The sequence below is a fragment of the Grampus griseus genome (assembly GCF_964374135.1).
Source record: "Grampus griseus genome assembly, chromosome: X".
NCBI classification, from domain to species: Eukaryota; Metazoa; Chordata; class Mammalia; order Artiodactyla; family Delphinidae; genus Grampus; species Grampus griseus.
This window is the reverse complement of record NC_138999.1, coordinates 7,471,255-7,486,310: the sequence shown is the minus strand read 5'-3', so window position 1 is coordinate 7,486,310 and position 15,056 is coordinate 7,471,255. Positions and strand designations below refer to the sequence as shown.

Sequence of the window (15,056 nt, the reverse complement as noted above, 5' to 3'; positions counted from 1 at the left end):
CTAAGCCCGTGCCCCACAACTACTGAGCCTGCACTCCAGAGCCCACGAGCCACAACTCCTGAAGCCTGGGCACCTAAAGCCCGTGCTCTGCAACGGGAGAAGCCGCTGCAATGAGAAGCCCGTGCACCGCAATGAAGAGTAGCCCCTGCTCGCCGCAACTAGAGAAAGCCCGCGTGCAGCAACGAAGACCCAACGTGGCCAAAAAATAAATTAATTAAATTAAAAAAAAAAAAAAAAAAGGTGAGCCAAACAGAAGCCCCAATCTCACATGACAAGTACCTCCCAGTCACAAGAATCAGGTTTCAAAGGTTCCACGGGGTAGCAACAGGCTGGGAAATCGATCTCTCTTCCAATTTACAACATGCTTCTTAAGGACTCTGTGCTTGTTTCATTTTTAAAAATAGAGTTCTGGGACTTCCCTGGTGGCGCAGTGTTTAAGAATCCACCTGCCAATGCCGGGGACATGGGTTCGAGTCCTGGTCCGGAAAGATCCCACATGCTGCAGAGCAACTAAGCCCGTGTGCCACAACTACTGAGCCTGTGCTCTAGAGCCCGCAAGCCACGACTACTGAAGCCCACGCACCTAGAGCCTGTGCTCTGCAACAAGAGAAGCCACCGCAATGAGAAGCCCACACACCGCAACAAAGAGTAGCCCCCGCTCACCGCAACTAGAGAAAAGCCCGCATGCAGCAACGAAGACCCAATGCAGCCAAAGATAAAAAATAAATAAAATAAATTTATAAAAGAAAAATAGAGTTCAAACCCTCCTACACTGTTAGTGGGAATGTAAATTGGTACAACCGCTATGGAGAACAGTATGGAGGTTCCTTAAAAAACGAAAAATAGAACTACCATATGATCCAGCAATCCCACTCCTGGGCATATACCCTGAGAACACCATACTTTGAAAATATACATGCACCCCAATGTTCACTGAAGCACTATTTACAATAGCCAGGGCGTGGAAGCAACCTAAATGTCCATTGACAGAGGAACGGATAAAGAAGATGTGGCACATATATACAATGGAATATTAGCCATAAAAAAGAAGAAAATAATGCCATTTGCAGCAACATGGACGGACCTAGAAACGATCATACTAAGTGAAGTCAGACAAAGACAAATATGTGATATCATGCATACGTGGAATCTAATTTTAAAAAATGATACAAACGAACATATCTACAAAACAGAAACAGACTCACAGATTTCGAAAACAAACTTACAGTTACCAAAGGGGAACGGTGGGGGGAGGGATAAATTAGGAGTTTGGGATTAACATACACACACTACTATATATAAAACAGATAACCAACAAGCACCTACTGTATAGCACAGGGAACTCTTCTACTCAGTATTCTGTAATAACCTATATGGGTAAAGAATCTGAAAAAGTGAATATATGTATTACTGAATCACTTTGCTGTACACCTGAAACTAACACATTATAAATCAATTATGCTCCAATAAAATAAATAGTTCCTTTAAAAAAAACAGAGTTCGAACATGTAATGTTTAGAAAGGTGCCAACGTTTACACAGAGTGTTACAATAAATTAAAAAAAAAACCCGCATTGGGCTTCCCTGGTGGCGCAGTGGTTGAGAGTCCGCCTGCCGATGCGGAGGACACGGGTTTGTGCCCCGGTCCGGGAGGATCCCACATGCCACGGAGCCGCTGGGCCCGTGAGCCACGGCCGCTGAGCCTGCGCGTCCAGAGCCTGTGCTCCGCAACGGGAGAGGCCACAACAGTGAGAGGCCCGGGTACCGCAAAAAAAACAAAACAAAAACAAACCGCATTGCTATGTCATCATTCCAACACCAAAAGCGAATATATCTTTTTCCCAGCACAACTAGGATGGCAAATAAATAGTTAGGACTGCGCCGGTGAAAATGGAGTCTGGTTCATGTTTCCCAACTTAGACAGACAGGCTCCCCGCTCAGGTCAACCATATTTCAAAGGTTAGAAGCTGAGTCTGATAAAACACTGCCCACGCGAAATGAAAATGAAGACATAATATAATTACTTGAAATTCAATAGTTCTCCTCCTTGGGTTTCTCACCTGTTCCAGCTCAGCATCTGAATAATAAATACAATGAATACTGAACAGATTTCGCATGTGTTGATAATTTAAAGGAACCAATTCTCACCTAAGTGAAACAAACTGCTGGAAATTTTTCAGTTTCTGTGACTTATTAGGGCCAAAAAAATATGTATTGACATGTCTTCTCCTTTATCAAGTCGTCAGGAAATGTCAAATAGAGAACTTTAAGATTGACTGGTTCTAAGGAACAGCAAACACTGAATACAGATTTGCTCCTAGCACACTTGCTTTTCCGTAAAAGCCACATGCACATCTGCATTCCCAGGGGATGCGCTGAAAAACACAAGAAATCCACATGTCACATTCGGGATGCTTTTTATTTGCCATCTGTCCTTCTGTAACACATTCCCTTAGTGATAGAAAAAGAGCAAGAAGTAGGTTGATGTACCTCATTACAGAACTCCTTTTCCATTATGTACTTATATTTATTTACATTAAAAAAACAATTCAGAAAGAATCCAGAAAGTTCAACGAATGTCTACAGCCTTTGGTTCTGGAAAATGAAACAAAAACAGTATTCTAAGAAATGTTGGTTTCACGTCCACATTCCAGATCTACTTATCTCGTTCAACAGATCACCAGGTAAAGTGGATGAAGTTCTACATTTGAATACAGCCAACACCTTCAGAATCCCCATCCACGTACTTCTATGAGAAAGTGTCACAAAGGGCCCAGCAGTGCGTTCCCCGTGAGTGTGTCTGAGGCCCGGGCCGGTGGCTACAGGTCAGGGCTCCAGGGAAGGCAGGCAATTGGCTCTGGCAGTGACGCCGCAAGCCCCCGATCCCGGCCTCGACCTGCCTGTCTGATGCTGGCCCTCTGAATCCCACGGACGTCTCCATGCTAAGCAATGGGGAGAGGACACAAGCCCCATCGGTGACCTCGGCCCAGAGTCAACTCTCCCCTCCCCTTCCCAGGCCTCAGCTGGAGGAGGGGGAATTCTGTGGTTTTACTGACCTTTGGCTGTCTGTTCACTGTTGCGTGTTCCCTTCTGAAGCTCCTTGTTTCGGCTAACGGGGTGTCCTGGATTATAAAAATCGAGGCTACGACTAAGACTCTTTCGAGAGCCTACATGGGAGTTAAGAACGGAAGTACATTAAGACTTTTTAGGATTGAAAGTCCAGGAGAATCCAGCTTCACTCGCACTGTTCCGTGGAAACCTCAATAGCAACAAAATGTTAGGATCCGTTACTCAGTACTTAGGTGCTGTGAGTGAGACAACAAATTTCATTCTCTTACAGGACCAAAGATTACATTCTCTAGTACAGACTGACCTTTCCACACCGAAGTGCCTATCTGATATTATTTGGGAGGAGGCCAATTAATTACAGAAACATATTTTCCATAATTTGTCAGCGTGATCTGACTTAAACTCCTTTAAGTTTTCAGTCAGGTTAAACATATCCGTGTATTTTCTTGTATCCACTAGAAGTTTCACGGAAGCCCTCTTATAGATAGGTTTTTATCCAGAATGAACATTTTTATTAGGGCTAAGAAACGATGGCATCTGACTGGGAGTTCTACGTCAAAGCCAAGAGGAGGGGTGGGGGACTATAAGGTCACAGGAGAGTGTTTGGAGGGGGTCAGTGAGAAAGAGAAGGACAATGACAGGGACACGATGACAGCGTCCAACAGAGCAGACAACACCCCCTCCCAAGGAGCAATCCCCCTTCCTTACTCAGAGAGTCTCAATCTCGTTCAGCGTAATATGCCTACGTAGCTAAATATTTTCCTTCCCAGACTCACACACAGCTGGGGGCGCCATGCGACAGAAGGCTAGCCAGTGGAGGAAAGCCGAGCATCTCGGGGAAAGCTTTGCCTTCCCGACACGGACACTGCGCCTTGTCATTTGCCTCTTCCTCCCTCTTTCTGCTTAGAAAGCAGATACCGGACCTGGCGGTTCAGTGAGCATCTTGTGACTACAAGGCAGTGACCCAAAGGAGAAAGGGTAAGGATGGTAGGAAAAAACTACCAAAGACTGTGAGTCGTCGACGATACTACGGAGACAGACAGTCCTGAGTGCCCACCTCCAGGTTTCTTATGCAGCTCTTCGTTGTGTGTTCCGTTTTCTATTACTTGCAGCCAAATGCACACCTGACACATCAATATCCAATGATGAGAATGAAAAGGATGAGGTTGACTCGGTGAAAAGGGAAGAACAAAGACGAAAGTGAACGGGCAAGGGGGATCAGTCTTACAGAGATCACCCAGTGGACCTAAGAAACACAACTTCCTTCCCACGGACAAGACAGAAGTCCTGACTAAAAGAATAAATGTATCATAACGTTCAGTTCAAAGACACCCAGTGCTCAAATTGGCTGTCTCGAATTTTACTCTGTCCTTCTGCGCTTTGATTGCTAATATGAAAGTACATGCTTACACTTTAAAGCTGAATGTTTTGCACTCTACAGAGAAGAGAACGGAACAGATTTAGAATCAACTTAGCATTTCTCTTGCAACCCATTTGGAGGAGTTCCCACAGAGAACTCGTCTGCCTCACCCTCTCGGCAGCCACATTTAATAGGATCTGAGAGGAAAAAAAAGTAGTAACACTGGGTAGCCTGTTTTGACTCTTGTATATGCTATTTGGAAATTCAGCCACTACGGCAAGCTGGCAGAATATAGGACATGGCCCTTGGAAAGCGCTAGACTGATCAATATTTAAGAATGCACAGGCAACAGCAACAAATAAATGAAGCAAATGCGATGGGGATGCAAATCAATGAGGGGTATGTATACCCTCAAAATAAGCACGAATCCCTTTTCGTGGCAGGAAACAGTGCAGCACTAAATGCTCGACAGTTCATCGCGCAGTCCCAAGATGCTGGTCTTGCATAGAGAAATGATTTCTTCATACTCAACGTGGCAGGTGACCCAATGTTGGTTCAGAAAGCAATGGATAAGCAAAATAACAGGCTGAATACAGGAGCCAGCAACGGCTGGTCACGAGTGAACCCACTAGCATACTTGCAGCTTTCACTACGTTCACATTTAATTTTTCTTTTCCAACAAAGTAAGTGCAAATATCTTTAATCTGATTCAGTAACATAACAGCCAAACCTCAGGAACCAATAAATAAGGACGCTGACACGCCAATACCCCTTGGCCTTTCAGACTCAAAGCTTCACCAACACCAGCCTTCAACAGGAGGGGCAAATGTTTCTTAACTCAGCAATTGTGTTCCATGTCCTTGTACAAACCGTATCATTTACACCCACCCACGGGCCCCCACAGTAGTTACTAAACTCATAACACAGCTTGAAACTCATAAGGGGTTAAAGCTATAAAATGCCTACTCGCCAATGTATTTTTTCTAAGTTTCATTCTTCTTCCCTTCCTTTTAAACAAAGCTTTTGTTTCCGCTGCCCCCAGTGCATGACCGTTCATTAGGATGACATATCATTTGTTTATTTCTTTTCAAATGACACAGTTGTATTTTTCTCAAAGAAACTGCCATCTTGTTTCTAATTAAACATGATGGATTCAGGGTCCTGGTTTGCCATCTGGGCCATATGTCTCAGAACATCCTTTTTCGTGATGATGCCAAGAAGTCTCCTGGAGAAGAAACAAAATAGAGAAAAGAGGTCAGCCTCGCAATACCGACTCATGCCTGTCCCTAATCCCCAGCACCCTTTCCACCCGGGCACACGGAGAGACATTTCCCAGCCTCCCTTGCGGATGGGTGGGTCTAACTGAGCGAGCTCTGGCCAATGGCGTGTGGGTGGAGGTGAGAGATACCCCTCCCGAGTCTCCTGCACATTTCCTCTCTCCTCATCTGCCAGCCCAAGACAGAGGAGCCAGTGAAGGACTCTGAGGTCACAGAGGACTGAATCAGGAGTCACCAGATGCAAAGACCTGGGTTCTGGAATGGCTGTGTGGTGCAAAGCCCACATCTGCTGCAACTCACACTGGATGTGAGTGACGTGGGAGAAAAATTAACCTTTATTGTGTTCGGCCACTGAGATTGCAGGCTTGTTTATTACAGCAGTAAGCCTATGATGACTAATATGCTCCCCTAAATTCCAAGACTATAATCAATTAAAAAGGGCTTACAGAAGCCATTGTCAAAACGTGACCACACCGCAGAAATTCCAAGCGTGGGGCATTTTAAGCATAAGAAATTTTAAGTATAAGATAACAATTGGTTCTATTTTTATTTATTTATTTAATTTTTTGCAGTACGCGGGCCTCACACTGCTGTGGCCTCTCCCGCTGTGGAGCACAGGCTCCACACGCGCAGGCTCAGCGGCCATGGCTCACGGGCCCAGCCGCTCTGCGGCACGCGGGATCCTCCCGGACCGGGGCACGAACCCGCATCCCCTGCATCGGCAGGCGGACTCTCAACCACTGCACCACCAGGGAAGCCCGGTTCTATTTTTAAATCTATCTTACTGGAAGGGTAAAGTTTCATCTCTGCCCATATATGTAAATTACCTGCTCTTTCATAATTCCATGGTTTTCAACTTATAAAAACGATGCCACTTCTCAGGGATCCTGGTATAGAGACACCTATACTGTATACTGCCCAACTCCAGGGAGCACCACTGACAAACTCGACAACGTAAACAGTGCCCCTGGATCATGCCTCACTCTTGATTTTATTAAATACTTAAATAACCACCTGCTGGGGTCAAATCATGCCCCCTGGGGAAAGTGAAAGGTTTGAAAGAAGAGGATTTTGCAAGTTCTTCAGAGAAAAGAAGTTCCATTGCCAAATTAGTTTGCAAAACGCTGCTCACCATGTCTCCAGCATCCCCAGGAAGAGGAGAATAGAGAAGTAAAGGACGGCAGTCTCACCCTGGAATACTGTACGGCTATTGAAATGACAGGTTTCTACTCTGTATCTGGGTAAAATGATGATACACCAAAAAAATCAGAAAACACAACTGTAATACACTGTCATTTATTTAATTGAAGCCAAACTATGAAACTCATCTCTTACTAACAGGAAGTGAACATGAAGAGGGGCCGCAAGTACCTGGAGCAGTACTCCAGTCAGTGACAGCTGGTGAAAGGGACACTGGTTAGTGAAACTGTCAGCTAGAATTCTCACTTCCTTGTCCCTGACCACACTGGACCTTAACCTTGAAAAAGCGATCAATTTCTTGTGTTAGTTTCCCCATCTATCACACCGGGGGAGACAGCAGATACTACCTCTGCCCCTCCATCTTATAGGAACATCTTCAGGTGATAGGAAAATAGCAAAAAGGGCCTTTAAAAGCATGCTAAACAAAAAGAATAATGACAATACAGATGACAAAACACTGAAAGAAAGCACCATGACTAACATGATAATCAAAAAAAAAAAAAAAAAAGATGGGGAAAAAATGTAGCAAGCACAAAAGAATTAGAAAATCAACATTTTGCAACCCCCAATGTAATCATTAGTTTAGCCAATAATTATCGATGGATTCCAAAACCATCAGGTAAATGGTTGCTGGAAAACAGAAAATTCACATGGTCTCAAAGTATCCCTCCACAGATTACGTACAAAGAGAAAAATGTCCCCTTACTACAGAGGGCTCTGGCCATCCCCACCTCATCCCAGTGATGGAGCTTATCACCAACAAAGTCAGAAAAGCTGACATTATGACATCATCTACACTGGAACACTGCCCGAAACTCGAAACTACTTAAACCAAATCAAACCATGAGGAAGCAATCAATCAAATTCAGAATGTGGGACTACTGGTCTGGATTCTTAAAAAAAAAAAAAAATCTATGTCATAAATATCAAACAAAAAAGGCAGGGAGCCGTTCTAGATAAAAAACAAAAGAGAAAAAACAACCAAATGCGATGTCTGAACCTTGAAGGAACTCTGGATTGAAATTTGATATGAACTAGGTATTGAGTGACATATTGAGTTACCATTAATTTTGTGTAATTATGGCTCAGTGGTTATGTAAAAGAATGTCCTTAGTCTTAGAAGATGTATGTGTCATACATAATTGGCAAAACTTGGAAGCAACCAAGATGTCCTTCAGTAGGTGAGTGAATATACAAACTGGTCCATCCAGACAATGGAATATTACTCGGCTCTAAAAAGAAATGAGCCATCAGGCCAGGAAAAGGTGTGGAGGAGCCATCTGAGAAGGTTACACACTGTGTGATTCCAACTCTAAGACATTCTGGAAAAGGCAAAATGATGGAGACAGTAAGAGGATCAGTGGTTGCCAGGAGGTGAGGGGAGGGAGGGATGAAAAGGCAGAGCACAGAGGACTCTAAGGGCTGTGAAACTATTCCTGATGATACTACAATGGTGGATACATGTCATTATACATTTGTCCAAACCCACAGGACGTACAACACCAAGAGCGAATCCTAATGTAAACAATGGATCGTAGTTAATAATAACATCTCAATACTGGCTCATCAACGGCAACAAATATAACATACAAATGCAAGACTTGACAGTAAGGGCAACAGAGAGAGGACCAGAGAGGGAACTCTGTACATTCTGCTCAATTATGCTGTAAGCCTTAAACTGCTTGAAAAATAAAGTCTATTAATTCAAGAACACAAAATTCTTAGGGGGAAGAAAGCGGTTGCCTGAAAGGGGGTGGGTGGTGAAGGAGGACAGAGCCAGGAATTGTTCCTTCCAGCTGTTTAGAGCTACTTGACTTTAACAGTGCTCATAGATCACTTCAAACACATTTCTAAAATTTATAAAAATACAGTAAAATCGAAGATGCCCCATAAAACAAGATGCTATTATACTAAACCTGCCAAGCTGAGTCTGTGTCCTGACAGAGTTAGCTTGGTCTGCTGTAACAAGGCACCATACACTAGGTAGGTGGCTTAACAACAGAAATGTATGTTCTCCCAGTTCTGGAGGCTGGAAGGCCAAGATCAAGGTGCTGGCAGGTTTGGTTTCTCCAGAGTCCTCTCTCCTGGGCTTGCAGACACCACCCTTTTGCTGTGTCCTCACATGGCCTTTTTCTCTGTGCAAGCATCCCTGGTGTCTCCTCTTTTTCTTCCTTTTTTTTTTGCGGTACGCGGGCCTCTCGCTGTTGCGGCCTCTCCCGCTGCGGAGCACAGGCTCCGGACACGCAGGCTCAGTGGCCATGGCTCACGGGCCCAGCCACTCCGCGGCATGTGGGACCTTCCCAGACCGGGGCATGAACCCGTGTCCCCTGCATCGGCAGGCGGACTCTCAACCACTGCACCACCAGGAAAGCCCCTCCTCTTCTTTTAAGGACACCAGTCCTATCAGATTAGGGCCCCACTTTTATGACCTCATTTAACCTTAACTATCTCCTTAAAGACCCCATCTCCAAAGACAGTCATATTGGAGGCTGGAGCTTCAACATATGAATTCGGGGATGGGGCGGGGGGCACACAGTTCAGTCCATAACGGTCCTTCAACTCCCTTTAAAATCAAAAAGGAATAGTTAGAAGGCAAGCAGCTTACGCTTGTAATACACCACTAAGAAAGCTGCGATCATCAGAGAAGTGGCAGCACGTGAAAAGGTGAAGCGCCTTCTCATCCGCGGTGGGAGGAGTTCCGTGGCTGGCGGCCACCAACTGGCAGACACTCCCTCAGCTTAAAAGGCTCTTTTGTTCTTGCGGACATTTCTTTTCTACTTGAAAGCCTGGCTGAGGACACTGCCCTCCAGAACACCTGGGGAACACCACTCAAATTGGATGACGTCCATGTTCCTTGGTAGATGACAAGCTCCTTGATTTTTTTTTTGAAAGCCTTTTTGAGCTTCCTCCAGTTCTCCCCTCACATAGACGCTCAGTAAGATGCTGATGAAACCAATGCCGCTTTGAGAAAAAACGACTTGTTAACACACACAGACACCCTCCCATATCTATAAAGCCTGGGTTTTGTTCCCTTACAGTCATCCTGGACATAATAGCAAAAGGTCAGGCACATGCAGTCCTGACAACCCCGTCTTAAAGCTTGGTAACTATGTCTGAAAGTCAAGCTGGTTATAATGGCTCTGGGGAAACATGAATTCAGGAGCTGCCTTGGGTTCTGGCATAAATTGTGCCTGGCCTGCGACAATAAGTATCAGAAAAGAAGAAAGTTGAACATCCTCCCAAAAGGAGGCAGCATTAAATCCAGTGGGGTTTGTTAGTGGTATGAGATGTCCTACTTGATATAAATCAAGTGTTTAAACTTCCAGCCCCTTTGGGTAGCAGTTCAAGTGAACCTGTGGAATGATAAACAGTCCATCTACGACCATGAACATAATTCACATTAGAGCAGCTGGGCTCCTGTGAGAAGGCCACGCCCCAAGGCCCACCTAGCAGGGCTTGGTGGAAGCTGACACCATCTCCCCTGCTCGCTTTTTCTTTCTAGATCCTCTGTGGAGAAAATCCCAAATTCACTCTTGGCCACTGGAGGCTTCCTAGACTCTGGCCTTAGGGAGACAAAGACTTCCCTGGCTACTGGTCTGCTTTTAGGATCACCTGGGAGCCCAGGCCCTGAGAAATCCTGCAGACAACGCGAGTCAAGGGTACGAGCTCAAGTGCTTGGCCTAGAGCAGGGAAGGCACATGGCGACGGAATACATCAAAAACGCGAGCTGGCTTGAGCCGTGCCTGCCCTGGCTCAAAGCCCGAGAAGATGAAAGGCCCCGCAAACAAGGATCTCTTGCCAGCACTAATGTATCAGCATCTGTGTTTGTTTAAAATACGTAGAGCGAGAGAGAGGGTGCGATTGTTTTCTCGCAGAACATTCGGAGCCAATTTCGACACCCAGATCTTCACAGGAAAACCTCACGGGGCTCCGTGAGGTGTGAGTGGGCGTTGAGGGCAGCATTTCCTGCCAGAACTGGAGATTCCAATGATAACTGACATTGGATTATTATTTTAAAGGAAAAGAGAAACTGCTATACACTTGAGACGACACGGCTGATCACGGTGGTATTTCTGCCGAGCGCTGGAAATTCAGGTTCATCGGTGGGCTTCAGCAGTTTGCAAAGTGGGGACCCCAGCCAGCAGCAACCTCCGGGAGCTGGTTAGAAATACACATTCTCGGGCCCCCTCCCAGGTCGGAGGGGTCAGTAGCTGCAGGGGGGCCCGGCACTCTGGGTTTAACCTAGAGGTTTACTCCTCCGGGGGATTCTGACGCCTGCTCAAGTTTGAGAACCACTGACTTCCTTTAAAAACCACCAGCAGAGGGCTTCCCTGGTGGCGCAGTGGTTGAGAGTCCGCCTGCCGATGCAGGGGACACGGGTTCGTGCCCCGGTCCGGGAAGATCCCACATGCCGCGGAGTGGCTGGGCCCATGAGCCATGGCCGCTGAGCCTGTGCGTCCAGAGCCTGTGCTCCGCAACGGGAGAGGTCACAGCAGTGAGAGGCCTGTATACCGCAAAAAAAAAAAAAAAAAAAAAAAACCACCAGCAGAAATGACCTCTAGCCTCAAACACTTATTTATTTGTTCCTTATTGATTGCCCCTCTCCATGTGCAAGACACACCCCAGCTGCAGTCAGAGCTAAGAAGGACACTCGTCCCATCGGCCGAGATTTCTCTGGGTCAAATGCAAATTCAGCTCCTTGCAGAGCCATGAGCAGGGCGGCAGGAGGAAAGCCTGGCACCGATGTCTCCACAGCCCATACCCCACCTCCCAGCCCCCAGCCCATAAAGGAATCAACTGGGCAGAGAATCCTAGGTTCCGCGCTACCTGGACCCAGCCAATCTCTCGCTCCACCCAAGTTTCTGAGGCCCTGGAATTTAGGGAGAGCCCCTGAGCCCAAGCACAGCCCACGGAGCACTGCACCTCTTACATCATCACGAACCTTTGCTCTCTGCAGTGCTGGTTTCCTGGTTCGTGATAACACAGAGCGAAAGCAATATGGCTGCGGCGGAGACGATGCCATGGGCCACCAAATCTCTCGGCTCTGCGATAACGTTTGAACACGTGAAGTTGTTTCGAACCGACCAATGTATTAGGGAGTAATTTGAGCATACTGTGAACCTCACGTTTGCTTATGGGTCATTTCAGCCACAGGAAAGTCCAGGAGGACAGAGAAAGATGCCCCGGCCGGGAGCACCCAGGGGCATGGGAATACTCAGCCGCAGCCCTCGCGATGCCCGCTTCCACAAGCCAACTGCGGGGCTTTCTCAAGGTGAAGGGACAATAAACGGCCTTTTTGATACACTTCTCAACCATTTAATGTGTGTAAATGTCTGACCGCTTTTATGAGATTGCCATCTCTGTTTTTTTTGATCTGTCACTGACGAAGTGTTCGAGCGTCGTGCGCCTAACCCTATTTTTCTCATCAGCCCTGAGATCCTTGTTGCTCGTTTCTGCAGAGCACCGTGATGTGGAGGAAAGTGTCGTCACATCGCAACGTCACAGCAGGACAGACCGAACCTTCTCCCAGAGCCAGGACCACTGCGGGTGGCGGGGGAGCCACAGCCCCTCCCCGTGGGCTTCTCCCCTCGGACTCCACCTTCAACCTCAGGGCACAGACAGGAGCCCCACCTGGAAGCCTGAGTCCCAAGCTCGCTGGCAACTCCTCCTCCTGGGCTCACCTACGGACACCTCTTCCGAGCACTGCCACCCACCCCCCTGCCCCGGTCCCCGCCACTCCCCCAAGGGCTGAGCCCGCGTCCCCTTCATCTTGTTCCCCCCAGGGTCCCGCCACTCACCCGCTCCGCGTCACCAGGCACTGGCGGAGCCCCAGCTTCCGGAAGATGTCCACCACCGTCTCCATGGGGGTGTGGTCCGTGACGGTGAAAGGGCTGAGGTTCAGGACGCGCCGCAGCTTCAGGGGCTGCGGGCTGTTGGCTGGCAGCTCAGGGGGCTCCTCGGTGAAGTACATGACCGAGTCGCTCACGATGCCCTCCTGCCTCTGTCTGGCGTTCTCTGCAATGGGCGAGCAGGACGGTGAGCCTCACGAGACTCCCTTGCGGAGTCCCTTCCCCCACCCCATCCCACCCCATCCCACAGCAACACGCGACTTCCCTCCCCCAGCAGCCTAGAATCCCACAGAGGAGGGGCGCGGAAGGCAGACTCTACATTCTTAACGAGGAGCTTCAGCCAAACATCTGTGAAACTGGCATCTCTCTCTCTCAAGCTAATGCTGCGCGAGACCCCCCTGCTGTGACCTGATCATTCACTGCCAAAGTCTTGCAACGCGGGCCTGACCAGGCTACTTCCTTTAGCGAATGCACTGCTTCTGCCTGGAGGCCAGGGCGCCCAGCTGGCCCAGGGCCTGCCACCCTTGCTTTCCTGACACACCTTCACCTCATCAGGGGCTGAGGTTTGACGTGAAAAGAAACCTCACTTAGCTGCCCAATGACCTTAATACATGGTTTGCTTTTTTTTTTTTTTTAAACAAACTAACGTATAACTGGCCCAGATGGCATTATAAATCCTGAAAGGAACAAGAAACCAAGAGGACCATCCTAGGCTCACAGCCCAGAAACGCAGTTCAGTCTAACTATGACCCTTGGGACCAAAGAAATAACCCTAGAAAAGCTGCATTCCCCCCACCCCTTGGATCGCCTCTCTTAAATATGGGCCATTTGGTGGATTTCTCAAAGAAAGATAGTAAAACTGTTATGGTAACAATTAGCCTATTTCTATCTGTAGGCGGGCCCACGTGAAAGAAAGCTGAAGAAAAGTAGGGTAACAGGAACTCATTAGAAATACAGCTTTATGCGGTACTAGAAACCTAGGCTATTTTAAGTCACACATGAAATAAATCCATCGGTCTCAAGATATTTCTCCAAGGCGATTTTCCTTCTGTTGGAATTTTAATCTTTCTTTTGCTTCATGGGAAAAGGTTAGGGAAAATGTACAGCAAGGCTTGCCTTAAAATGGATCCTGCTTTCTATAATACTTTTTTTTTTTTTTTGCCTTCTCAAAGACTACTATTCACCTATATTGTTCTTTGAAAAATAAAATTCTAACTGCTGGCTCTAAAGCTATTTATTACAACAGAGTACTCTAATGGAAAACTGGCAGCATTCGGGGTCAGACTGAGTTTGAAAAAGGGTCTCTGTTTAAAAGGGGAACAGAGGGCCCGCTGGGCAAATGCCTGCACAGTATGTGGGTCAGGTTCAATCGAGTTACATCAGATGGAGTACAATTCAACCACAAATACCAGATGACACTGATGCACAACATGCTTTCAGCCGTAGGTGCCACACAGTACACACTGTGCATTTCTCTCCTAAATCGAGATGGCTCTGTCCTGAAATGCTAAGGTGGGCAGCAAACAGTCAACACACACTTATCGCCCATTTTCATAGACCGACTGATTCTCTAAAAGTCCCATGTAACAGGAATCCCATCTATTTCAACAATCCAGTTGAACATCAGGATTGGATCAAGCCACAAAACCCAATCAAGAACTGATCACATGGATTTGCTGAGCCCCCTCATAAAACCAACTACAACCTAGCCAACTGTCAATTCACTTGGTGAAATGAATAACAAGCTTCTATTGCCTCTGAATCTACCGATTGAGTTAGAAGCCCTGATGCGAACAGCACCTAGCTCCGTGAATTCTTGATCAGCACTGCAATCCCAGTGCCTGCACAATGCCGAGAATACAGCAGGCACAAAACAGGTATTTGCCAAGTGCACACATGCGTCAGTCACAACAAGTGGATGAACGAGTGGGTAGGTCTACTGAACGTCGGTGTCCTTGGCTCTGCCTGTCATGTAGAACAGAACCTATCTCACAAAGGAGGCATTAGGAAGGAAAGCCCTGAGCTATCCACTGCCAAACAAGAATCAAAGGCAACAGCTGGGGTCAGAGCCGGAGACCTGAGCAGCGCTCCTTGGTACTCCAAGAGTAGCAGCTGTGGCTCTCTCCAGAAGGGCTCTCTGTGAGGCCACTTTGGAGCTCTATTATAAAGACCTATCTTAAAGCCTTGATTGAACTTTGGGCATGGAGGTACGACGCACAGCCAAAAGCTGGTGAATGGAAGAATCAGCAAGAAAGCTCTCCTCATCTCTCTACTGGGGGAACCATCTACTCCCACTTTGGAC

General features: G+C 47.0%; 1 protein-coding gene across 6 annotated transcripts in view; it reads right to left on the bottom strand.

Annotated features, from left to right (window-relative positions):
* Positions 1-2,429: 2,429 nt before the first annotated feature.
* Positions 2,430-15,056, bottom strand: part of CLCN4 (chloride voltage-gated channel 4) — a 456,505-nt gene continuing 443,878 nt past the window's right edge. For all 6 annotated transcript variants that reach the window (XM_082680601.1, XM_082680600.1, XM_082680603.1 and 3 more), the window contains 2 exons: positions 12,704-12,920; positions 2,430-5,653 (listed from right to left, as the gene is read on the bottom strand). In XM_082680601.1, the coding sequence (XP_082536727.1) occupies positions 5,563-5,653; positions 12,704-12,920 (308 nt within the window). In that variant the 3' untranslated portion in view covers positions 2,430-5,562. The remainder of the gene's footprint in view (positions 5,654-12,703; positions 12,921-15,056) is intronic.